Source organism: Diorhabda carinulata, chromosome 5 (genome assembly GCF_026250575.1).
Source record: "Diorhabda carinulata isolate Delta chromosome 5, icDioCari1.1, whole genome shotgun sequence".
Lineage (NCBI taxonomy): Eukaryota > Metazoa > Arthropoda > Insecta > Coleoptera > Chrysomelidae > Diorhabda > Diorhabda carinulata.
Genome location: NC_079464.1, coordinates 19146462 through 19172491, shown reverse-complemented (window position 1 = coordinate 19172491; position 26030 = coordinate 19146462). Strand labels below are relative to the sequence as shown.

The following is a 26030-nucleotide window of genomic DNA, read 5'->3' as shown; positions in this document are numbered from 1 at the left end:
TGAGTAGTGAAATATATTTATTTTTAAATCACCTTATTTTTATCGGCATAAAAAACCACATTTGAAATATACAGTGTGAAGATGCATTCTTAAGCTATAAGAGTTTTGAGTACTAGGTAACGAAACATATAATTTGAGCGTTTGAGCGAAATAAGTCGCAGTTTTTATATCGATTCTTAACTGACAATCAAATTAGTAGATTGCAAAGGGCTAAAAAGGTTTTGAAAAAGACAAAGACGGTTTCATCAGCTAGAAAAGTGATGGTGATCGATTAGGAACAATAATAAGATTAAGTACATCAACAAGGTGAAAAAATAAAAGGAAAGTAGAATGATCATCGAAAAAAAAACGATCCAATTTGATATCCAAAGCATATTTTCACACTAGAAGAAGAAATAATGTGATTCATAGTTTTAAAATGATTATGTGAAAAAGATTCAGATTTAAGTATCTTCAAAACATGTGATTTCAATGCTTCAATTGCTTCTTCAGGTGTAGAAAAACGTTAAACGAATAAGAACAAAAAGAAATCATTGGGTGCCAAACAAGGACTGTATGGTGGATGACTCATCAATTCGATGTTTTGATGTTCAAAAACGTTTTCGTTTGAACTGATGTATCAGAGATCGCATTGTCGTGGTGGAGAATGATTCCTCAAAGATCCATACAATCGATTGTTGTTTTTGTTTATATACGTAGAATCATGATTCGTCGCCTTTCATAATGTCATCGACGTTTTTTTTTAATCACTGCGGTTGAATTTTCTCAGCGTTTCCATCCACCGATCAATACGAGCTTTGAGGGATTGTCAAATTAAGCGACATCCCACTCGAACAAATCCAATCATCATCGATGTTGTTGGTTCAATCCAAGCGAATCATTGCACGAGAAATTCCTTTTTTTGACCAAAATTAATGTTTCTAGTAGATATTTCAAATAACTGCACTCGTATGACAACACGTTTTGAGAACGTTCATAATTAAAAATGTCAAACTTTATGTTGGTAATGTCAGATTTGACATATGACTGTTGACATGTCTCAAAACTTAAGTAGCAGCCATTATTTCAATCCTAATTGCTTGATTCGTAGTTATTTCGATTCAGTTTTTTCACTTCAAGTCCTTCTCCAGAACTTGAGCTTCCAAGCTCGAGTCACCGCTATACATAATTGAATAATATAGAATTAATAATGATTTATATTGTTTATTGATAAATATTTTATGAAAATTGTATTGATAAAATCTGTAGTGGGGTAACCATGACGTTCTTCAAATGATTTTCAAATATGGATCTCGCAATTAGTATCTAGGTATAAACAAATATATTTACTTAACATTTTTTTATAATTCTGTTATGATTTTTTGCATCGAATTCGCAGCAATCCGCCATTTCGGGGTAATCACATACCCCTAATATTCTATTAAATAATAATGGCGGAGGACAACTCTTTTCAACGCAACGATTTCCGTCACATAAATCGAATTTTCTGAAACAAAAATTTCATTATTACGAAAACAGAACATTGTAGATATTCGAAACAAGGTCATAGTAAATTATTTGATATATAAAACCGCAACAGGATTAAATAACTATGGAGAAAATAGAGTAAAAACAGAAGAGGTAATGATCAGTGATTTTTTTAGAGATATAGGATTTGATTTTGAAAAAAAACCTCAAAAAATTTGAAGAAATTGATGAAATCTTCATTGGAATCGATAGAACGAATAGTATAATTTAATGTTTGAAGATGATTTCATGCAAATGTCGGCCGCATATCGGCCGATACTTCACGAATAAATGCTTCAATATTGTCTTCTAGTGCGCCAATCGTTCCTGGTTTATACCTGTAGAAATTAGCTTTAATATGTCCCCACAAGAAATAGTGCACATGATCTAGGTTACCAAATGACGGGTCCCAAACTGATCACTGAGGGCGGCTCTCAATTTTATAATAAAAAAAATTGTAGCAGATAAAAAACTGAACAAATCGGTTTTTCATGAAATATTAAGCGGGATATTGAAGATCAAAGCTGTTTTTCAGTAATTCAAATAAGAGGAACATCTAATGGTCATATATATTTCCTTTCAGTTATTCCCCCGATGATAGTTCCCCTACTTATTATCTTCCAAAGTTACACACTAAAAGAAATATGGAAACTGTTTCAAAGTGGTCTGAAGATTGCGTTTCTTTCCACTTGATGTTTTGATTGTCACGTTATCCTTCGTGGTAGCCTTGGCTCATCAAAAATTGACATAGGACAACGTTGAAGCCCGTCAACTAATTTTTGATTTTGTAAACAAGAATCCTCGAGTTATAGGGTGGAGAATTCATCTATTGCTTGTAGAACATTGTTATAGCCTTAGAATTTTTGCTCACCTGCAATCATTACCTGGATATACTCTAGAAGATACGTCAGGTTCGCTCGAAAATACGATAAAGTCACAAGTTAAGGTTTCTTTATTCAAAAAGGTATCATCTGGACATGATATAACGATTTCTTCGCCATTTGGAAGGTCTTTAACCAGTTTATTATGGATCAATTTAGCTTTAGGAAAAACTGGGGTTACGTCTTTGGATATTGTGTAAGTATTAGATCCCGTTATCAATGAAATTGCTGTAACATAACAAAAAAATATTAAATAAGAAAGGTGGAAAGGAAAAAAGATCTATTTTTAACATTGTATAGATATATGATACTGAAAATTGGAGTGAAATAAATCAAAAGACGGGGTGGTTACTAAAACAAGTAATATGGTGGATTTCGTTAACCTAAAAATGCACAAATCTACTTTTTATGATTGTAAAATCACTCAATAAATCGTGTAATTGACTTATAGATGTCGCTACCCTTGTTATTATCAAAACAATGGATCCAAAACGATTTTGTGTATTAATTTATCAATGCTTCTTGAAAAAAAATACTGTACAAACTCAGCAATGGCTTCAAAAGTGTATCCGGAACCATTTGTTAATGGCGATGGCCTGTACGATGATGGTGAATATTCTGGTCGTCCAATTGAGGTGGTTACTACAGAAAACATCCAAAAAGTTCACAAATTGGTTATTTCTTACAGTAAATTGAAATTGCGTGAGGTGCTGATACCTTGAAGACATCAGAAGGCAGTATGTTTATAATTATGTCAATAATAATGTGTTGATGATTCAGAGCAGTGTTTGGCTAGGTTTACACGTAATAAATCAGATTTTTTGTGACAATATATGACATGTGGATCCGTCACTTCACTTTGGAATCAAAACGATCATCATCTGAAGGGACTACAGTCGGAGAACCACGTCTAAAGGTACAACAGTTACCTGAGAAGTTTATGTCTTCAGTATTATGGAATGTGCATGGATATTGTTCATCGGCTATCTCTATAGAGTTGTTGGATCTTTTGAATGCAAAAATTAAGAAAAATCGACCTTATATGTCGAGGAAAAGCCCACTGTTTTACCAAGGCAACTCACTGAATCACAAATCGATGGCAACGATGTTTAAATTGAACTAATTGCTTCATCATCTACCGTATAGTCCAGATCTGGCTCTCAGTGACTACTGATCTCAATAAAATAAACACCGGTAAGAAATTCAGCTCGATTGAAGAAGCAATTGTCGAAGCTGAAGCCTATTTGAAAGTAAAAGAAAAATCTTTTTACAAATACGACATCGAGAAGTTATAGAAGCTTTGGAATGATTGGATTGCTCATGGAGGAGATTACATTGATGAATAAAAACGATTTTTGTCATAGTGTTTTTCTTAGTTACACGACTTATTGAGTGTGTTTCACTCACGTTGGGTACCCATCATTCTTAACGACAACAGATGGAAAATATACTGCAATTTTTGACATATTACAATGAAAACAGTAATTTTTTCTTCCTCGGATAGTAGCGGGGTGTTCAACTAACGACATCTGAGCAATTAAACGTCAATTTTGCTTAAACAAATCTTGAAAAAGCGCTAAACAAAATCAACTTCTTATACTGAAAATTTTTTCTCGCCGGTTTGACGATGATAAACAACTGAAAGAACTTTTCTATTATTAAAAAGTAGTTTGTACGATGATTGTAACATATATGAAATGATTTCTATTTATTTCTTTATAGTGATAATTAGATTGATTTTAATAATTTTCTAATACGTATTAAATTAAGAAACTAACCTAAAAATAAGCACAAGATAAACTTAATTGTATACATTATACACTGTACTAACAGTATATGAAAATACCTAGATTATCAATTCTCTTATCTAATTAAAGATAACAACTGATTGTGGAGAATCTATATGATTTTACAGTTAAAACATAAATAGATCATATTTTGTAAATACTTATTCAGTATTTATTCTAATATGAATAGAAGTTGTTGTGAATACCATTGTAATGAATTTCGACCCATTCTAAATGTATTCACCCACAAAACTATATTCACTTTGAAGAAATATGTCCACTTTCATTTTTCCGAGAAACGTTTTTATTTATAAGTAACTAATAAATAAAAACTATATTATAACAGCACACACTACGTTGCCGACAACGATAACCTCGTGAACATCAAGTAGATAAGTGCTAAATGTGCTTATGTAGTTAAATAATTTTCAATTAAATATTTGGATATTATTATTTTCACTTTTAATTGAATATTTCACTTTCTAACATTATTTTATATAAAGAACTCGAAATTTTGTGCCTTATTTTGAAATCCTCATGGATGCAGCCTGATATAGAAGCCCCTATACGCATATAAACGATGCAAAGTATCTATAACTTTTATTCTTCATTTTCGCTTTATTTTGGTTTGTTTATAAAGAGAAAATTGCGTGAGAATACTGAAATTTTTATCTTGTTCCAAACTCAGCGAGACACTGTTTTCGATAAGAAAAAAACCAAAACGAGAACTCGAATCGGAAACCAGTTAAAAGCTATTTTTAAACGAAACTATCAAATTAAAAAACGATTAATTTTACCGACGCAGTGAAGAAATTTTGGGCCTTTTTTCTCGAAGTCAAAAAAATGCTACAAAACGGGAAAGAAAGTGCGCAAGTCTGTATGAAAATCGGCGCAAAACGGCGCTCCCGGATTCAGTTTCCAATTGCTCTTCGACGCCGTTTACGTATTCGAATTATAGGCTTTTCAATTTTCGAGCTCGCGGTTCATTTACGTGACGTGTAGTGGTAGAAAATTTTTGTGGGTGGCTTTTATGGGATTATTATATAGTGTGTATTCGTTTAACCGGAAAATTTTTAAGTAAGTTTCATATAACTGTCATAAACATGAAATGATTAGTAACAGTTAAAATATATTACCTGTATACGTGGGTTATTCGGAAATTAGACGATTTAATATCTATAACTGTCATAAAAATGACATTCTTAATGACTGTTAAAAGATATTACCTGTATACGGGTGTTGTTCGGAAATTTGACTATTTCATATTTATAACTGTCATAAAATGACATTCTTAATGACAGTTGAAAGATATTACCTGTATACGTGGATTGTTCGAATGTTTTCCGGTTTAATATCCATAACTGTTATAAAAATGACATTCTTAATGACAGTTGAAAGATATTACCTGTACACGTGGATTGTTCGAATATTTTCCGATTTAATATCTATAACTGTCATGAAAATGACATTCTTAATGACAGTTGAAAGATGTTACCTGTATACGTGTATTGTTCGGATATTTTCCTACTTAATATCCATAACTGTTAAAAAAATGACATTCTTAATGACAGTTGAAAGATATTACCTGTACACGTGGATTGTTCGAATATTTTCCGATTTAATATCTATAACTGTCATGAAAATGACATTCTTAATGACAGTTGAAAGATGTTACCTGTATACGTGTATTGTTCGGATATTTTCCTACTTAATATCCATAACTGTTAAAAAAATGACATTCTTAATGACAGTTGAAAGATATTACCTGTATACGTGGATTGTTGGAAAGTTTCTGATTTAATAAAGAAAAGAAATATGTTTTTTTCGTTTACATTTTCTTTCTTTTTTTTTACATTGACGTATGCTATAAAGCCTTAGTTTGATGAAATATATGTCTTCCAAGAAATGAAACTTTGAGGTTAGGAAACAGGGTTTTCCCAAAAAAAAGACAGACAAGAACTAATAACACCCCTAATCCACAAATTCCCCCGTTGTGGAAATGATGATGGAAGAATATCGAAACATTAGTACCAAGAATTTGACAAATGTCATAAATCACTTTAAAAAATTGAAATCCAGTTGAAAATAAATTCATAGAATGTGATGCTAGTAATTTTGACTATTGTTTCACATATGAAAAGCTTGGTGAGTAAAAATTTTTTAATTTTCCAGGAAGTTTCCATAGCTACGGTCTTAACAAGTTAATTCTCAGTATGATTTTACTGTTAATAAATATGCACCGTATTGTAGCAAACAGAAACAAAGAACAAAAAACAAATTTGTATTTAGTTTTACTGAAATTATCTTCGCTTGTACAATTTTACGTTTGTAAGGTTTTACAAATTGAGAAGAACTGGAATTATTGGAACCGCATTTATCATCTTCAGACACTGAAGGTAAACTCGATCTCTGAAGACGAAACATCAGACTGTGTAATTGTGAGTGTTAGTGGGATGTTAGTGTAGTGTTAGTGTAAATAGTGTACTTAGTATCAAAGTGAGAACATTTTCGCTATTTTTATAACAAGTGAAGAAAGTTGGAACATTCTATAAACAGGGTTTCGAAGACAAACATGCTGTCTGTAATTTACAGAAAATTTCCAACACCTACGATTTGTCTATGTCTTGTTTTTTCTGTGGTAATTTCAAAATAGTTATTTGCTTATAAGTCATGATCATCAATCATTACTCAAACAAATTTTCCAAACATAACTCGAGTCTTTAATGTTTATCAAATTACCATTATTGGAGCTTTTGCTGTATCCATTTCAATTTAATACAAATAATGTATTTCAGTCAAGTTTTTATGATAACAATGAGTCGTAAGCTCGATCAATGAGGTTAATTTTATATTGAAATAGATACGTACCAGGTTATTACGTAATTATTATACAAATTTATCATAGATTGTATTCTTCTAAGGACTAATCAAGTTAATCCTAGATTCGACAGTTTAATTTGATAACTTACAAACATTTTTTCAATTATAATTAAAACATGTATACATACCAGTCAAAAGTTTTTGCTTGGATCGATGAGTCAAGGATCCAGTTCAATGAATCTTACAGTGGAAGGAAGAAAACTTCTTTTAAGACGTCAAAATAAAATCAAAAGGTTGCAGTTAACTAAAGAACTGAAGAGTGGAAAAGAATGTTATGAGGTCAGAGGTTGAGGTTTTTGGGTCTAATCTGTAGTCTGTAAAACACGGAGGAGGTTGGGTGATAGTTTGGAGAGGTTTTGGAAGAAGAGCGACTGCAAACCTGGTGAAAATCTTGAAGAATGTTATCAAAAATATTGGAGGAAAATGTAGTACGTTCTGGACATCGCTGATTGGTAGAAAGTCTTCCTTCCAGCAAGAAAATGATCCCAAGAGTTCCTGGAAAAGTATTAGAGAGAATTTACTGAAAATAATGATTAGACCCAACCCCAAAAGTATTGAATTGTTGAACAAATAGGACAAGGAAGGCAGGAGGCAGATGAATTCCCAAGAGATGATGATCATGAAATGAAGCTCAAACCCAAAGGAAAGGTATGTGAAAGCTCTATTGAAATTGAGTACACGGGATCTCAATATTCTGAGCAGTATTTGCAGTTATTAGACGAAACATAATTTTATTATTTGTGGTCGAGTGAACTACACGCGATAAACCAAATCCAAAGCGTGGAAAGATGTAAAAGACGTCTAGATATGATTCGGAATGAGTATTTTGGGATGCGCTTGGTATAATTATTCATTTTGTATCTTGAAAAAAGAAGAACCAGAAGCAATGAACATAACCTAGTGTTAATAGAGCATTTTAAAGACGGAAACGGCTCTAGTTGAATTTGTCTCTTCAAGATAATGAAAAATTGCGTAAAAAAGGGTTTGAATTGTTTTCCTATCCACCGTATTATCAAAATCTAGCCTACAGTGACTTTTTCTTGTTTTCAGGATATTAGAAATTGAGTTTAGAAGTTTGGGAAATTTTAATATTGATAGTTATACGGTAGAGATTGTTTTTAACGAGATTTTGAAAATTGCAATTTTCATTTATTAAATAATTTTGAGTATCGTCCAATTCACCACCGGAAACTGATATTATGTACAGGTATAATCAAGGTTGGAAATTTGAGAATTTGGGTAAGAGGTTTCATATAATTTGGGGTATATTGTGATTCCAGTCACACGTTATGTCGAAGGGAGACAAATACCCCAATAATAACCATTTATTTTCAACCTTTGACAAAACTTAATTAATTAAATGAACGTTGGTGGTTGCGGAAGGGTTGTTTGTTTGAATATTACGAAATTACATATTTGGATTTGATAGCTTTGAAATAACGGTCGTCAATTTTAATATAATTATGATTAAAATTAGTATAAAATTTTCTGTTTCAGATCCATTCTGTTTTTTCGCAATGGACTATATTGGATTCGGTTTAAAAAGTGATATGAACTATATAATAGTGGAAAAGTGAAAAAAAAACACGAGGAAATGATTCCGTTTGACGGGATTTTCACTAAAGTTACCCTTATTTGCTTGTTTGCATCCACAGGTAAGTCAAAATAATCAACTAGATCTATACCATATTTTACAACGTTTAGAACTGAAAAAAAGTCAGATTTTGTAAAAAATACTTCAAAAACTTAAAAAGTAGCCTTGATAAAATGTATTTTGGAAAAAAAATTGGTTATTGATTAGCGGAAAGTATTTGGGTCTAAATAGGAAAATATTTTTTTTTCAAATTTGAGAAAAAAATGATATTATTGAACGAAAGTTTATTAAATCACTACAAAAACAATTTCTTAGAGTCTTTCAGGTTTACCACTAGAGTGGGTATTTAAAAATATACAATTTAAAAAGTAAATTCTACCAATTACGTGGCACTTTATATTAAATAATTCAGGACTACTAAATCAGAAAATTCCTTCCTCCAAATTACATCTCCATTATCAAATTCTACCTTGTAGATCGGTATTTTAATATTAATTACCAAAATAAATATTCAACCATTCCTGTAATCAATGCAGGTATTCCCCAAGGTAGTGTTTTGAGTCCACTATTATATCTTTTATGTACAGTCGATTTACCACATCATCACGAAAAAACTGTCTTTCCTTTACAATAAACGAAGTCAAAAATCTTGGAACTCATTTGGGTTAACATACCCTTTTCCAAAATATCACCCTTAAAAAGTGGTGACTAAAATTTAAATTTTTCTTTTAAATTTCAATGAAAATAGAAACTTGAAATTTTGTAATTTTCGTACACAAAGCACTGTGCACGAAAACCCCATAAGCACAAGTCACAAGCATTTAAATCTGGAGATGAAGGGAGTCAATGCTGGGGTTTTCCTCGACCAGTAACGAAGTGAAAGATTGGTCAGTGGATCACTGATAGATTGATTGGTTGTTACTAGATTTCTCCCTGGAATTGCCGCTTGCACGCAATGGCAATGACACCAAACCGATGATGTTGCAAGGGCAAGATCTTGCACTAAACATTCAGCTCAGAATTTCATCTACGCATGCTTTTTATCAAGATATATTGCACGGTTTTATCAAGATATATTGCATGGAATTATTAAGATATATTGCACGGTTTTATCAAGATATATTGCACGATTTTATCAAGATATATTGCAGATATATATCACGGTTTTATCAATATTTTATCAATATATATTGCACAGTATTATCAAGGTATATTGCAGATATATATCACGGTTTTATTAAGATATTTTGCATGGATTTATCAAGATATATTGCACGGTTTTATCAAAATATATTGCACGATTCTATCAAGATATATTGCAGATATATATCACGGTTTTATCAAGATATATTGCACGGTTTTAACAAAATATATTGCACGGTTTTATCAAAATATATTGCACGGTTTTATCATTGCATTGGATGGTGTATTGCATTATGTCAAGCGGCGTTAAGGGTATATCTCTTAAAAGGGTGAGTTGAGGAAATTCTGTTATAGGAAAGACCCATCTCAATAACACTCTGTATATATTTTAAACGTGATAGTAGTATGCAAATATTCTTAAATAATTGATTGTTGTGACCAGTCTTTTCCGATTTGATTTTTTTCGGTATTCAATAGATATGGTTGAGTAGATTTTTGGAAATACGTAATAATATAGTATTTGGAATTTCCCTAAAACGCCTGGTATTTGAATATACTTTCAAAATTTAATCCCATAGAAAATAATAAGGTCGTAAGTAGGTTGACGGCGGAAGAGGCTTGAGAAACATCCATCACAAATTCGGTCTAGCACCGTACCGAATCCACCTGAGCCGTTCAGCTCAAGATTCCACAGAAATTGAAGGGAAGCGTAGTTATTGTGGTCACGTAAAATGAAGGGAGGGACATTTCCCACGGGGGATTATGTATAGGGACGGATCTTTCCCGTAGCTTCCTTCAAATATAGATAACCGAAGTTCATATAAAAATACAGTCGTACCAATTAGTTTGCTGTCATTTAATCAACAATTTGATGTAACAGTTTGTTATATAGATTGCTAAGAGTTCGATAGATCGTTATAATTATTTAAGATAAAGTAGTGAAGAATTTCTTAACCTTCTAATTTACGCAGAAATAATTTTAATAAACTGGTAGTTGAAATCTATATTGCTAGATACGTTTCCACGAATTCTTGAGTAGTAATAAATAGTAAGCGTTTGTTACTAGCTCAAATTACTACAACGACAGTTCCAATTATCCTGTATCTTTGAAACAAGTCTACCAAAAAATCAGTACATGAGGCCTATTAAAACAGAACTTGTCACATCTATTAAGGAAAATTTTGTACAAGCTAAAAACTTTTATGATGTTTTTATTTTTCTTCTTCTCATTTTTTCTTTCGTATTTACTATCTATTTACCCATTTCGTCTATATTTTCTTGTTCTGCTAGTATCATCATTTGATTTATTGTCTGTTGTCTTTGTTTATATCTGATATTTGTTCGTTGCATTTTTATCTTGGTCTTTCTCTTCTCCTTCGTCTTATAGCTCTTGCTTTCCATATTTTGTTAATTTATCTTGTTTCATCCTTGGCAAATATCCAATATGTTGGTAATCCTGCTTCTAAGTTACCTGTTTTTACTGTTTTGTGCTCAAAAGTTGTGACTTATTCTTCTTTTGCTGTCAGTGTGACTTTTATCATTTTTATTTTTTTATTATAATTATTTTGGATCTTTCATTTGCATTTTTTCTTGGATCAAAATTTTAGTTAGTGCTTCCATCTTTCTGTGATGTTCTGCTGTGATTACGATGTCCATTGAGGTATCCTATGTTTGTTTGTCGTTGTAGTGTTACATTTTTTGGTTAGGTTAGGTTAAGTTAGGTTAGGTTAGGTTAGTTTACATTAGATTAGATTAAGTTATGTTATGTCAGGTTATGTTTGCTAAGGTTAGGTTAGGCTAGATTAGGTTATGTTAGGTTAGGTTAGGTAAGGTTAGGTTTTTTGGTATTCCATTCATTATATATGAATAATAGTGGGATTAAACACTTTGTTTGTTTAGATCTACCTCACGCTGTTTCTTTGGATTCAATCGAATGCTGTACTTAGGTCTATGAACGTTAAGTGAAGTGTCTCTCCTTTTTCTTAGCATTTATGTTGATCTTACTTAATCCTTATTATGAGACGTGATGTTAAGTTTCTTTTTTTATCGAGTCTCTCTTCCAAAATTCTTTCTATTTCATTTTGTCTTATGTTCGTGGTTCTCTCCTAGAGTCCATTGCTTTGTTGATTTCACTCTTCAAAATCTTCTTTTTTTCGCTTTTATTGTTTTAGCTTCTTATAATTCTTTTTTATCGCTTCCTAGACATTTTGCATTTTATATTGGTCTAAATGCTTTGTTTTTGATGGGTTAAAATCAAGTTTTGTTCTCAATTTTCCTGAGGAATATTATTTCCATAGTTTGTGTCTCTTTCCTGTGTCTTTTATTCATTTCCCATGCTTCGAAATCGTATGTTAGTATGGATATACGAGGATGATACCAGAAATAACAGTATCGAAATATTGCTCTTGATGGAAACAACTTCACGGCGCTGTTTTTGTTCTAGTACCGCTTTTTGTTGTTTATACAACATTTCTAGAGTTGTTACTTCATTTGGACCAATTTTTAAGCAGCTACCGCCATCTCTACTCAGGCCAGGTACTTCTAGAACCATACTCGTAACTACTTTTGTATATTTCCTCATAAATTTCATTCTTTCATAGAAAATATGTTTTTCTCGCACTGAATAGTTTTCCCGCGTTTCCTGTTTTAGCTTTGTCTAGTTTATCATTTAACTGAGATATTTGGAGATTTCCATTTGTCTATTTGTTATTTTGATGTCATGTATCTTTGTTTATGTGCTTAAGATCGTCGTATTTGTTTTGTTGTAGCTCCACTATATTTTCTGATTGTTTGGTTGTATAATTCCAAATTTTGGATTCGTTTTTTTCGTTTTCTGCAAATAAGACCATCAATGTCTTTATTAGATCGAATTTCCTTCGCTATTTTTTATTCGATCAACTTTCCAATGAATTATTTTCATGGATTATTGAAAAATGAATCAAATGATTGATAAAAAAAGATCCGGTTAATACAGTCCATTTAATTCAATAATATCGAATCATTCAAAAGAAAATTTCTGTTGAAACATGAATTTTTACAGTATATTAGTTTCTAAGCCGATTTTTCGATTTTTCTTTGAAACGTTTCCAATAAATCTCTCATCTTCTTTTATCCATATTTCGATGGAAAACCATCTGACATAATCTATATAACAGTAGAAAATATTCAATTGATAAATTATATTAATCTTAGAATTTTGTATAACTTTCATTTATTGTAATCGCAATTTATTTAAGGTATACTTTCATCTATATAACAAGGGAAGAGTGACTTTTGACTTTTGACATTTGACACGAATTAGCGTCTTTAGAAACTAAATTTATAACACGGGCCAATACTAAATTAAAGCATAAAATTTAAGTGCTTTAGTTTACTAGTTTCGAAATAATCAACTTTCAAAATACAAAAAAATCGCTGGAGGCCAGATCTGGTAAACCAAACTCATTTTGCTTAAGCCATGTAATAAGCAAATGTGATTTCTAAATAGAACCGACCGATAAAACTTTCTTTTTCAAGATTCAAGATTTATTATATTCATCAAGATTTATGCTACACGATCTTAATGGGGACCCACATTCTTTCAAATGACAGTTGCCTTCTTTCTCCTCGAAATAACCTCAAAGTATCTCTTGAAAGTAAAATTTCAAGGTAAGGAAATATCGAAAAGTCGCCGGTGGTTAGATCTGGTAAATAGGCTGAGTGCACACATAGTCCCCATCATTTTTTCGGTCAATAAATCTCTTTCTACTCTCGAATTACCAAATTTCTGTCTTATATTAATGCGAAGAATAATGAATTTAGCTACTTAAACTCAAGGTTTATTGTATTCATCAAGATTTATGGTGCACGATCTTAATGGGAACTTTTGGTGAAACTGTTTCGTAACAGTTTCGCCTTTGCAGTACACCATTTTGACTATTTTTTCGTTTCAGGAGTGTAGTAGTGAATCCAGGTTACATCTACAGTTATTATTCGATGCGAAAAATCCAACTTATTTTTCTTAAACCATGTAACCTAACCGACTGATAAAACTTTCTACTTTGGGATTACCAAATTTCAGTCTTATGTCAATACGAAGAATCATAAATTTAGCTATTCAAACTCAAGGTTTAGTGTATTCATTAAGATTTACGGTACACGATCTAAATGGGGACCCACATCATAGATGATTGATTATTAAATAAAATAGATAAAGTTAGAAATTTCAGGACTTTGGGAAATAAATTTAGGAAATTCGAATTGAATATTTCACCTTGTATAATTTTTTTTAGTTATGTGTTTTGATAATCACTTATTGCATTTGAAATAAAATATTATACGAGGTGAAATATCCAATAGAAATTCTTCAATTGATTTCTCCAAATCCTGTCCTGAAATTTATTTCACTTTAGCTAGTATCAGTCGTATGGTTTTAAAAAATCAGAAGGGCTGTATAAACTCTATGCTAATTAATGATTAATACCACTAATCACTCAGTAAATTGGTAAAGAAATAGTGTTTTCAATAGTCATATGATATAATCACTGAGGGGCTCTACTTATATAAAGTTCTCCATGATTCACCCTGTATATCTTATTAATTTCACTTTGAGGCGAATTTCTCGTGGATGAAACCGAATACAATTTGGGATATTCGCACAAATCCTCCATCAAAAGTTTTTTTTTTATGAACTATTCCAGACATCTCTGGTCTGAATTAAATTTAGTCATTAAATTGGAAATTAACATAAATAGAAGTTGAGAGCGTGTGATACAAAACAAACACGTGGTCTAGTATTAGTTAAGTGTGTAGAATCGTAGAGTTTGACTAACGACAGCAGTTAATTGCTTTTAGCGACTGTTAAATACTTGTTAACATCGGGCGTGAAAATTCGCGTTGCACGACGTCTACTGATGACATAAATTCATTGGTACAATGTTATATTACACCATGAGGTTAATATTATTGATTCAATCTTCAAAATTGGTCGTTAGCTACAGTTAGTATTAACCATATCTGATTCTGTCAAATAACAAAAAGTAATATTTGTGCAGGGTGTTCCAGGAAAAGTTAAGTTAAGTTAATCGATCGGAAACATTTTTTTACATTTCAATTTTTTTCTTATGTGAGTGAAATTTTGATCTATGGTATACTTTCCGATTTAAAAAGCAAGACATTGTTGGTAATATACAATTTTTGTCCTCATTTATTGGACTCAACACCTTTATAGAAATACATGCAGTGATGTTTGGATATAATTGGTAATATTTAATTATGAAAACTTATAAAACGTTCTGAAATTCTTCAATTTAGTGCTCTCAATTATTTACGAACAACCAAGCAATAATCTTAATTTGCAGAAAACGTCCAAAAATAAAAATTATTATTATAACGCTGTCTATGTAGGACAAACATCTCAGTATTTGGAAAATAGACTAAAAGGTCATCAATACGATCAAAAAATGAAACTGCATCAACAAACCATGGAATATCAAAAAAAAAACATACATTCAATTACAAAATTCTTGATACGGAATAAAATACACGGGAAAATAGATTTTTAGAAAATGTTTACATATACAGGACCGAAAATCAATAAATAACAAAAAAAATCTAATAAATTTAATTGAAATTCCTATTTTATTATTTAATCGATGACTACTATATATTTTTGAGGGGTAAAAATTAAGGAAAAATTACTTTTTCTTGTTAAAACAGATTTCTATTTTGATTTTATTTTGTTATTCATGATTTAGATGATCTTTTGATCAATATAAGTACGCAAATTTTCAGTGTCAATATAATAATTTGATAGACTAAAAGAAGTCGAAACGTCAAATTTTTACCTTTCATTTTGAACCAATTTTCATAGAAAAGAGATCTAAAATGAGAAAATTGTACTAATAGATTTATGCCTCAGACGATTTACGAACATTCTAACAAACCGTCAGACCACGTGGACTCATCATTTCCACTGTTTACCAATGAAATCATCGAATCGTAAGCATAAATGCATTGGATAACACGTCATTCCACAGTTCAATTGGAAATGTTTGATCGTGTTTTAATACCTCCTATGAGTACTTTTAATGAATAATTACAATTTATGATAATTTTCTTCAGAATGTCTCTTTATGACGAACGTTTCCCTTGGCAAGTACGACGATCTAAATATCTACATATCTTTAAAACCATAAATTTTATCGAGTTCAAAGAAGAGTTTACTTTTGTTGAAAAACTTATTTTTGCTATCTTTAGATTGAACAAGTTGTCCATATAAAAGTAACGGACTGTTAACCATTGAGCATTAGCGAATTTTTTGCATCAAGACTCGCATTTTTGAAATAAATTATATCTGACCACTCTGTATGATAACAATTGACATAAACGCTGCGTAATTAATTTTAAAACGTTCTCAATGTTTAACTTGATATCTTAACACATAGAGTGAGTGAGGGTCTAAGCACCCTTAGATAAGGTTAACGTTCTTGTTGTCAACTAAGGGACTCCTCGTAAGCCTTTTAACAACTACAGTCGACCAATTTAATATTCCGATGTTTCATTAGCGCTGGTACATTTCACACAGATACGGATTTCGTGGTAACAATCTGGTAATTTATTTGAAACAGTAAACGACATAAAAAGGGAAGCAAAAACGAGGGTTGTATATCTATAAGAGACCAATCTGATGAAACGTTTGAAGACTATCAGAGGAAAACTCGTCTTAGCCTCATTTTACTACAATGGAGCTAGATATTGAACTTCGCATCACTCGGTAAACTTGAGAAGTAAAAAAATAGTCTTATCCAATCGAAGATAAAATTTAAGGTTTTTCTCATTGAGATTCATGGTACACGATCTTAATGGGGACCCATATTCTTCCAAATAACAGTTACCTTCTTTCTTCTCAAAATAACTAGCAGGAAATACCAAAAAGTCGCTGGTGGTTAGATCTGGTAAATACGGTGAGTTCTCACACAGTCGCCATCACTTTTTCGGTCAATAAAATCCCTTTCTACTCTAGAATTACCAAATTTCTGTCATATTAATACGAAGAATCATAAATTTAACTACTTATCTTAATGGGGACCCACATTCTTTCAAATGACAGTTGTCTTCTTTCTCCTCAAAATAACCTCAAAGTATCTCTTGAAAGTAAAACTTCAAGTTAGGAAATACCAAAAAGTCGCTGGTGGTTAGATCTGGTAAATACGGTGAGTTCTCACGCCATAACTTTTTCGGTTAATTACCAAACTTCTGTTTTATATTAATGCGAAGAGTCATAATTTTAGCTACTTAAACTCAAAGTATATTGTATTCATCAATATTTATGGTACACGATCTTAATGGGGACCCTCATCATAGATGATTGATTATAAACAAAGTAGAAATACTAAGAAAATACGTAGCTTCGTATTATATCTTGTATTATCAATTATAACATTGAAATGGTATATATGGCAACGCTGAGTAGATTTAATCGTTTCTATAAACATATTACGGTCGAAGAAAAAAATTTTCTTATGTACATATCAATATTTCATAATAATATGTCAGAAATTTTGACAAATATCCTTTTTCCATTCAGGAAACTTGCCTGGTCATTTTCTTGTAAATGTGAAGTTGGCAGATAAATAAATGGATACGCTAACACAGCAAAAGGAAAAGGGTCACGATGTTTAATGTAAGACCGTTACTGATAAATTAGGTTTGCAGTGGCCATCGTTTACGTGGCTGGAACATAAATACCACGTTGCCAGTTATAATATCATAAGATCATATACAATAATCGATTTCACTTGTCACTACAAGTTTTCCGTCTCTTATACCGAAGTCGGCATAATAATTTATAAAAAGAAATTACAAAAGGGATACCAAAAAGGGTTACTGTAAGTGTTCAAATTGATGCCCATCTTCATCAATGCATTCTAAATGGAAGCTGTCTGTGAAGAGTATAAATTTATTCTTCAATTGCAGTTCAGAGGTCTGATGCGTGCAACAACTCGGTCCTTCAGAAGGCGCTATAGAAAAAAATCACATGGTGTAAAGTCACATGATCGTGTGGGCCACTCAATGAATCCTCCATTCTCCAGAAAAAAGTACGGAGGACATGGATACCTGTCCACACGCACAGCCCAAGCAGGTTAAATTCCTCTTTAATGAAGACTTGAGGATTTTAATCGTTCCAGTATAAGCAGATATCCTGACTGTATCCGAGGTACCACCCGTAATATTCGTTCAGAACGCGGCTCGTCTACAACAGAGCCCATTTTAAAGAATTCATGGTACGTCCTCCACGCTGTTGAACGATGTGGTAAAGGCGAGTTCAGAATTTGTTGTTGAAATTCGTTAAACATAGATGAAGATTTGAACTCAACAAATCCTTGTCTATTTAAGATTATACATATAGCTGTATCGTTTTTTTTTTTCATTAACCATAAATTTTCTGGGTTCCAAGGTGTAGTGTGTAATCTATTGTGAATTTTAGTGTGGTTATGAACAATTTGGAAAGAAATTTGAGTACCGAATAATCGGTCTTTTAACAGTTACTGATAAAACATTCGAAGGAACTTCTAACAGTAGACAAAGTTTTGCATTAGTTTTTATTACTGTTAAGTAATGAACCCGAGGACTACGAATGCTTTATTATTTTGATACTCTATCGTTCCTAAAATCAGATAATACTGATGTGGTAAGAAACGATTTAGTCTTTTAATTATTTAAGATTAAAAAACAGATAAATTGAGCATTTGGCTTACATGTCAATATTCTTACTAATTTTATTAGAGAGAGCCTCTTCTTCTTATTACATAATGAAAAACCTTGCACCAAACACCATCAATTGAAAATTCCTGCAGTGAAATATTTTGTAACCTAACCTAACCATCAATCGACAATTACTGCCGAGAAAAAATTGTTTTTAGGAAAAAAATTTCTAACGAAAAATGAAGTTGATAAAAAAGTTATACACAATTTTGAAGTAAACTCAATCTTTTGGTTGTTATGACTGGATATATTTCGGCAGTACTCAAATTGACCAACCAAACATAACTTAATCTTCACGAACGAAATGGTCGATTGGATTACTACCGAGATGTTTTGGGTCACAACAACCAAAAAACTAGATTCATGTCTATATATTAATATAAATTTGCGCACAAACCACATCGACAGCTGAAAAAACATCAAAAAAAGTTTATTCTGTCACTTTTGTGGGTTTTCAATGGTATTATGTTTTTTGAGTTTGCTTCCAAGGAACCAAATGATCAATTCTGCTGTTTACTGTTAATAATTACTGAAACTGGATAGGGTAGAATTGTCAAATCGGAAAGGTATGATAATGCAAGACCTCACACATCTTTGGCAACTCGTGGGAAACTATTGGAGCTTGGCTGGGAAGTGATGCCACATCCTCTATACAGCCCTGATCTGGCACCATTTATTTCGAAGTTTGCAGAATTCTTTGAATGATCAAACTTTCATAAATGACAATGACCTTCAATCGCACCCTTAACTGATAAGGATCAGAAATTTTATGAGCGCGGAGTCATGAAGCTGAAAAAAAGATGGCAAAAGTTTATTGAGCAAAATAGAGAATATATAATTGATGAAAAACTTTTATTTGTTAAAAAAAATGTTTTACTTCATATTACGAAATTACTGAATAATAATATTTAGGATGAAGGATAAATAATAATAAATAATTCTTGTATTGTAGAGACTATGACTATGAACTAATATAAACTATCAAGAGTAAACTCATCTAATTGATATTCTGTAATAAAGGAATTCACAATTTATTTTAAGCCGTCATTCGCCACGTCAAGAAACTTATGTAATTTAATCTTTAGATGGTTAAACCAAGTTTTGAAACCCCAATTCTCTTCAGTAATATATTAAAAAAGTTCAGATAGTACGGAATCTCCACGTTGAATTTAATAATTGTGAGTTTTATCCACCATAAGCTCGTATCCATTTTCTTAAATTCAAAGTCAGAATAAAGCTCCATTCGTCATATATGGAGCGATTTTAAAAATGTTTGTTTTATGTTAAAAGCAAAAACAAGAAGGTGGAATATTCCAAAAAATTTACATTTTACAGCAATCTCTACCACGGTGCCGGTCTGCTTTTGTTAGATTATCGAACAAGAAAATAGAATTTCCTCAGCGAATACCGAAAAGTTGTTGATTCGTCTCCCTGTGGATTACATTTTGGAAACCACGTGGCGCCGCCGGAAAATTGGATTTGGACGCACTAAGAGCTCCAAAGTATACACCCAAATGTATCAAATTTGCTCAAAATCAAAGGAATACTTCTACATATCTTGATATACAATGTATTACAAAAAGTTTTCATACCAAATGAATGATGAAACATGTCGATCTTTACGGAACAATATGCGATGCAATGCAGTGATTAATCAGTGTTATAAAAGTTAAGTGCCTCATTTATCCTTTGAGATATCAATTCCAAAATTTGAGAGAATGAACGATCGAAAACGATTAAAAACTTTTGTGACAGAAGAAAATGAAATTGAAGTATAAAAAGTATTTCCAGCGAACAAGAACGGTGGGCAAGAAATCATTGACAAAAAACAAAATAAAATAGTTTTGTTTCAAACTTTTAAATTTCACTAATAGATTGCGCTAGAAAAAACAGAGAAGGTTCACAATTTCATCAAAAGATGTCGATACTAACGTCAAAGCAACTCGATTTGAATTTTTACTTACTATAGTATTTATAAATTGAATTAATTATGATTTCATGTAGGGTGAGTGATGAAGTTCAGTACCTTCGAGATATTAATTTGAAAAATTTAAGAGTTATCGCTATCATTATTTAATTGTTCACAATTTCATTCAACCTCATTTATATTTGTTCAATTTTAGAAGCAGAAAATAATCCGTGGGTGTTAAATGTAGTTGACGGGGTGCAATTCAAACTTTAAATCATTAATTTGTGATGTGTGAGCTGGTGCATTGTCTGGATGAAACAACACTTTCTTCCTAACCAAATGTTGCTTTTTTCGCTTGATTTCTTCACTCAAACGTTGCAAAATGTTCGCACAATACTCGTCTTTGATAGTTTTTCCTTTTCCAAAATAGTCAATGAAAATTATCCCTCGCGCATACCAAAAAACCGACGCCATGACCTTTGAACGATCTTTGCCTTCTTTAAAGCCGGTTCTCCGTTTTCAATCCATTGTTCTGATTGATCTTTTCATTCGGATGTAAAATGATGGATCCACGTTTTATCCATGATCATGAAAAACTTTGCCAAACACACGATTGAAACATCTTCTTTGTATCATTGTCAGCAAACCCATTTTACGTTTTTTCATGTCCAAATTTTCAGTTAATATGTGATGTGCCGCACTTTTTGGTATGCCTACTTTATCTGCTAGCTCACTCACTTTCGGCCCACGATCATCCAGTGGATTTTCTTCAACATTTTTGGAATCGTCACCTCATTTGGTCTTACGACCTCGTTTAAATTCTACTACCCAATATTTTACTGTTGATAACAAAGAAGTAGTCTCACCCAAAGTAGAATCCAGTTCAGCTTTTATAGTGGTTGGGCTAATGCCTTTCAAAATAAAAGTATTAAATCACATAATGACCAATTTTTTCCATGTTCACAAATTTCACAAAAAAAGTTCACTATAAATGGCTGCCAAACAAATACTAAACAACGTGACATCTCGTACAGGGTGATTCATTTGAGAAAAAACAACGAGAATATAATGTACTAGTATTTCGAATCACCCTGTATCAGATTCAATTATTATCAGTGAAATTAATAATTTTCCAGAATTATCACTTCTATTTGACTGATTTGATAACTATAGATCTTCATTCATGAATTTCTCTTAAATTATACAGGGTGTTGAACTTGTAACGATTTTGATGGAAAATTCGTTATAACTTTTTGAGATAATTCGTATAGTACATCATAGCCCCAAAATGCAATGAAATATAGGGTTTTATATTGAAAAAAAATGTAACTTCGATATGGCACAGAATTCTGGGAAGCACCGTAAGATTGTAAATAATTTTAAGAATATAAAAACTAATGATGCCTCTAATCCCTCAAATTTTGAAATTGATATCTCAAAAGAGGCACTGAACTTTATTACACTAATCAATCACCATATATATAGCTTGCAAAGCTTTACAGATTTTTGTTAGGGGATGGATCAATCTCAAATGTCTTCTATCCACTTTCCTCTATCATTATCAATATTTTTCGCCTTTCACATTTGTCTTATCTTCTTCATTTATTTTCCTATTAAATGCTCATATTATTTAGTTTTTCCATCTCAATCTCGTCATTTTCATCTTACATCTAGTTGATCCATTTCCATATTTTCCTAATTCTTTTTTTCCTGCTTTGAGCAGATATTTTTTTATTTTTCTACCGCTTTTAGATTTTCTTCGTGTTGATTTATAGATCTCCATGTTGTTTTTCTTTATTATTGTTTGACAATAGTCAAGTTTTTCAGAATACTGCTCACACTTTTTAGTCTACTAAAAGTAGTGCACAATTTGATTGTTTGTAGCTGAGTGTCCTGCATCGAATCTGTTCTTGAAAATATTTGTATTTGCAGCAGTCACTGTCTCATCCTCTAATGCATTCCACATATATACTATACGATTTGTCAAAAAGTTCTTCTGGGGCAGCTTGCAGTTTTTTTCCTTAGATAATTTTCTTGAATGTCCTCTTAACTGCTGATTTGTATTCACATGGAAAATGTAAGAATTTTATTGGTTTCTATTAAGTCTCCTCTAAAGCGACTCCTCTGAGAGTGGATAAGGCAAATATTTTTTAGCAGTCTCTCATCGGAAGAGGAGGTATTTTAGTAACCTTCAACTGAACTCGTCCTTATTGCTCAATATCCTTCACAAAATATGGATTCCATACGCAAATTCAAGCTTTGGTCTTATATAAGTTTTGTAAAGAAGTCTTTATCTCAACTGAGTGTTCCTTAGAAGCTTTTTGTAGCATATAAATGAATGAATTGGCTTTCTTAACTATTTGGTTAATATGTACATCCAATTTCAGGTTTTCGGTCACTATACCTCCAAAAATCACATTGCTGATTAACTGTAATAATCTCCACACCATTTAGTGTATAAGCTCTTCTAAGATTGCTTGAATAAATGTGTAGGACACTACATTTTGTTTCATTGAGGTTCATTTTTCAGGTGTTTGTCCATTCTTCTACTGTTGCAAGCCGCTCAGAAGTATTCTTGGCAAAAATCTTTGTATTATCAGCAAGGAATGATATATTTGTTTTAATGTCCACAGCAAGATCACTTATGTAGATTACAAAGAGAAAGGGATCAAGAATAGACCCTTGAGGTACTCCACTAAGAGCCTCGTGCTTCATTGACAAAGTACCATTCGATTTAACTTGGAACTGCCTAAGCTGGAGGAAGGATGAAATTAGTGCCGAAAGATTCCCTCTTATCCCAAGATGCTCTAGTTTGTGTAATAATAATCTATTAGGGACTTTGTCGATTGTATTTGCATTATCATAAGCAGTCGTCCACTGGTCTAGACATGTCAGAAGATTGGTTGTTGTGGAACGACCAGGTATGAACCCATGCTGTTGGTTCCTTTGCTATTATCTTCTCCATAACTTTACACTGATGACAAGTCTAACTAATCAGTCTATAGTTTGACACTAGATCTTCATTTTATTTCTTGAATATAGTTGCCTGGCGCCACATAGCAGGAATTCTCCCAGTTTCCATACACTCCTTGAAAATTTCTCTCAGAGTCGATGTTATCGACTTTACACAGCGTTTTAAAAATATTGTGGGAATTTGGTCTGGGTCTGGGTTGGAATAGTTTTTCCAGTTGTCAATGGCTTCCTCTACTTTTGCATCGGTGAAATTTATGGTAATAATGCTGACGTTAACGAATGGGTTCTATCAAGGAAGAAATAATGGACTGAGCGCATAAGTTGAATGGACAACAATAGACTGGTCAAAATAGCGCGCGATAAATCCGAAGGAGTACCGGCCGACCCAGAAAAAGGTGGAGCGACAACCTTGAAGCAGGATAGAAGGCAAGGATGTCGAAGATAAAACAGGCAACTACGCCTAATACACGGAAGAAGAAGCAGAATGCTGGGAATTACTCGTGTGTTGTCATGCAAACTAGGTAATGTATTAAGATTTGTGTTCTTAGTTAATATCTGCTCAAATCGGTCTGCAAATGCTTCAGCTACTTGTTCACAATCGCAATATTTGTTCCTCATATTTTTTTTGTTTCCATTTAGCCAGTATAAAATGACTTCAAAAATTTATGTTTCCCTAATATATCAGCAAGCATTCCATCAGTTTTTCGATTGCCACTTCGAACCGAAGATGATGAAACCTTCCCTAATATATTTTTTGAAACTTTGGGATTTTATATTGCTCACAAACTTTTTCGTTTCGTGGGAGCCAACATCAAAATGCTTTCAGTTCGGGGAAATAATTTGGGCTCGTTAAAATTTTGATAACAACACTTGAAACTTGGAACGTTAAAGGGTTCGAATATAGAATATAAAGGGAGTATTAATAACTTTAATTAATAATAATTTCAAATATTGATTATAATTGACGTTACGGGACATTTCTATTATATTTTCCACCCCATTATTATCACTTGAATAAACAATAATTAGAACTTTCGGTTGGGGTATGAAAACAGTGTGAAATAAATTGTATCGTGCTTCAGTTAGTGAAAGGTAAAACTAATTGCTCTCTCATTGAAAGTTTTGTAACTATAATGGCCAGCTCTATTCGAAATTATAGCTTCTGTTCGTGATTAGATCCAAATAGAAACCTTCTCATACAATTGCACTTAATCTATATTGAATTCTATCTGCTAAATTGTGAAAAAAAAAATTAATTCAATATTGAATCGGACGTGGATAACCTCATTTCTATAAAAATCTATGGAATATACAGTTAAATCTACATAAAACCAATACAAAGTTAACATTAACACGCAAAAACTGATTATAGTGCAATCGAAATATCTGATTATATTCGCTAAATTATTTTCACGTCATCTACTCAATCCTGAATTTTTGCATCCGTGTATATTAACTTATAGTTACTATTGAAGTTGTTTTGTTGCTAATTTATTATTTACAAAAACCGATTGACACACATTGAAAATCAACAATTCAACTTATTTTTTATCTATTACCTTAGTCAGTTATCCATTAATGTCAAACTCTTCTTCTTTATTTACAAATCTCACCACAACTATATTGAATATTGAAATTATAATAATTCATGTTTTATCTATTTAGAAATATTACAATTTCTAGTAGTTTGGTTATCAAAGATTTGTCAATTGTTATTTAACTATATACACAACCATCTAATCTATATTCTGGTAAGCCGAAGGCAAAACATAGAAGCTCCATTTTGTTATCCAAACATCTCATGAATACAAATGGAGACGGACTTAGTTTACCGAAAAAAAGCTTCGTAAATTAATTAAAGTTGTGTGTGGAAAGAAAAAAAAGTTTATATTTTAGCATATCATATTAATATTTCATTTATAGTACATTTCATTAGATTGAATATACTATAATCTGAGAACACTAGAAAAAAAATTATTGAAAAACGGAGGCGGCTCGTCAATTAGTGTACATACAACTTATCATCACTGAATATATGGAAACTTGGTAATTAGCTAGTGATCCCTGATTTTCTTGGAACTACAGAGTGTTATTCCATACCACAAAGCGTTTCTGCTTGAGGTTATTTATTTGTACAAATATGATCTCAGAAAATTGAGTCAAAAGTTTTTGTTTGTAGCACAAATTATGTTTACTTGATCTGTAATATGATTTTACACCTTACACATTGAAGAAATATAGAAATTCATGTAATCAAGGATGAAAATTATGATATAAGGTTATACGAGGGCTGCTCCTTGAGTTTATGATTATAAATGGGTTTATTGTTTAATGGGTTTATTGATTTAAACAAATATTGATAATCATTCAGAATTGAACGTTCGATGTTGCTCTAATAGAACAATGGCGAAATGTAAAGTTATTCCAAACAACAGACGACCATTTGCTTGTTGGATTTGGCTCATTTCTAATTCATACAGTCGATTGTTCTTCAGTTTGGGGTTCATATACATAGATCCATGATTCTTCGCCTATCACGATCTCATAAAGCATCGCTATTGAATTTTTTCGACATTTCTTCGCACCAATTGAAACTACCGATTATCAAACTA

The 26030-nt window shown here is 31.9% G+C and overlaps 2 protein-coding genes across 4 annotated transcripts in view; one reads left to right on the top strand and one right to left on the bottom strand.

Annotated features, from left to right (window-relative positions):
• On the bottom strand, positions 1 to 4454 carry LOC130894116 (uncharacterized). 2 transcript variants are annotated; one of them, XM_057800711.1, is made up of 3 exons: positions 4166 to 4454; positions 2378 to 2615; positions 1 to 1486 (listed from the first exon to the last, which is right to left on the bottom strand). In XM_057800711.1, exons 1-3 carry the CDS (start codon positions 4200 to 4202, stop codon positions 1330 to 1332), a joined length of 432 nt encoding a protein of 143 aa, XP_057656694.1. In that variant the 5' UTR covers positions 4203 to 4454; the 3' UTR covers positions 1 to 1329. The 2 variants fall into 2 exon arrangements, with proteins under 2 accessions (XP_057656694.1, XP_057656695.1); XM_057800712.1 differs by having other exon boundaries at positions 2391 to 2615.
• A 315-nt stretch (positions 4455 to 4769) lies between these two features.
• LOC130894092 (cell adhesion molecule 4-like) overlaps positions 4770 to 26030 on the top strand; it is a 239150-nt gene continuing 217889 nt past the window's right edge. Inside the window, exons 1-2 of one of the 2 annotated variants that reach the window (XM_057800671.1) lie at positions 4770 to 5251; positions 8552 to 8709. In XM_057800671.1, the coding sequence (XP_057656654.1) occupies positions 8649 to 8709 (61 nt within the window). In that variant the 5' untranslated portion in view covers positions 4770 to 5251; positions 8552 to 8648. The remainder of the gene's footprint in view (positions 5252 to 8551; positions 8710 to 26030) is intronic. The other variant, XM_057800670.1, reaches the window with a different exon arrangement.

Coding starts and splice junctions, on each gene's coding strand:
- LOC130894116 (XM_057800711.1), bottom strand. CDS start 4,202: ATGTATACAATTAAGTTTATCTTGTGCTTATTTTTAG. Junction 2,616..4,165: donor TATCTTGTGCTTATTTTTAG/GTTAGTTTCTTA, acceptor GTTATGTTACAG/CAATTTCATTGATAACGGGA. Junction 1,487..2,377: donor TATCCAGGTAATGATTGCAG/GTGAGCAAAAAT, acceptor TTTTTGTTTCAG/AAAATTCGATTTATGTGACG.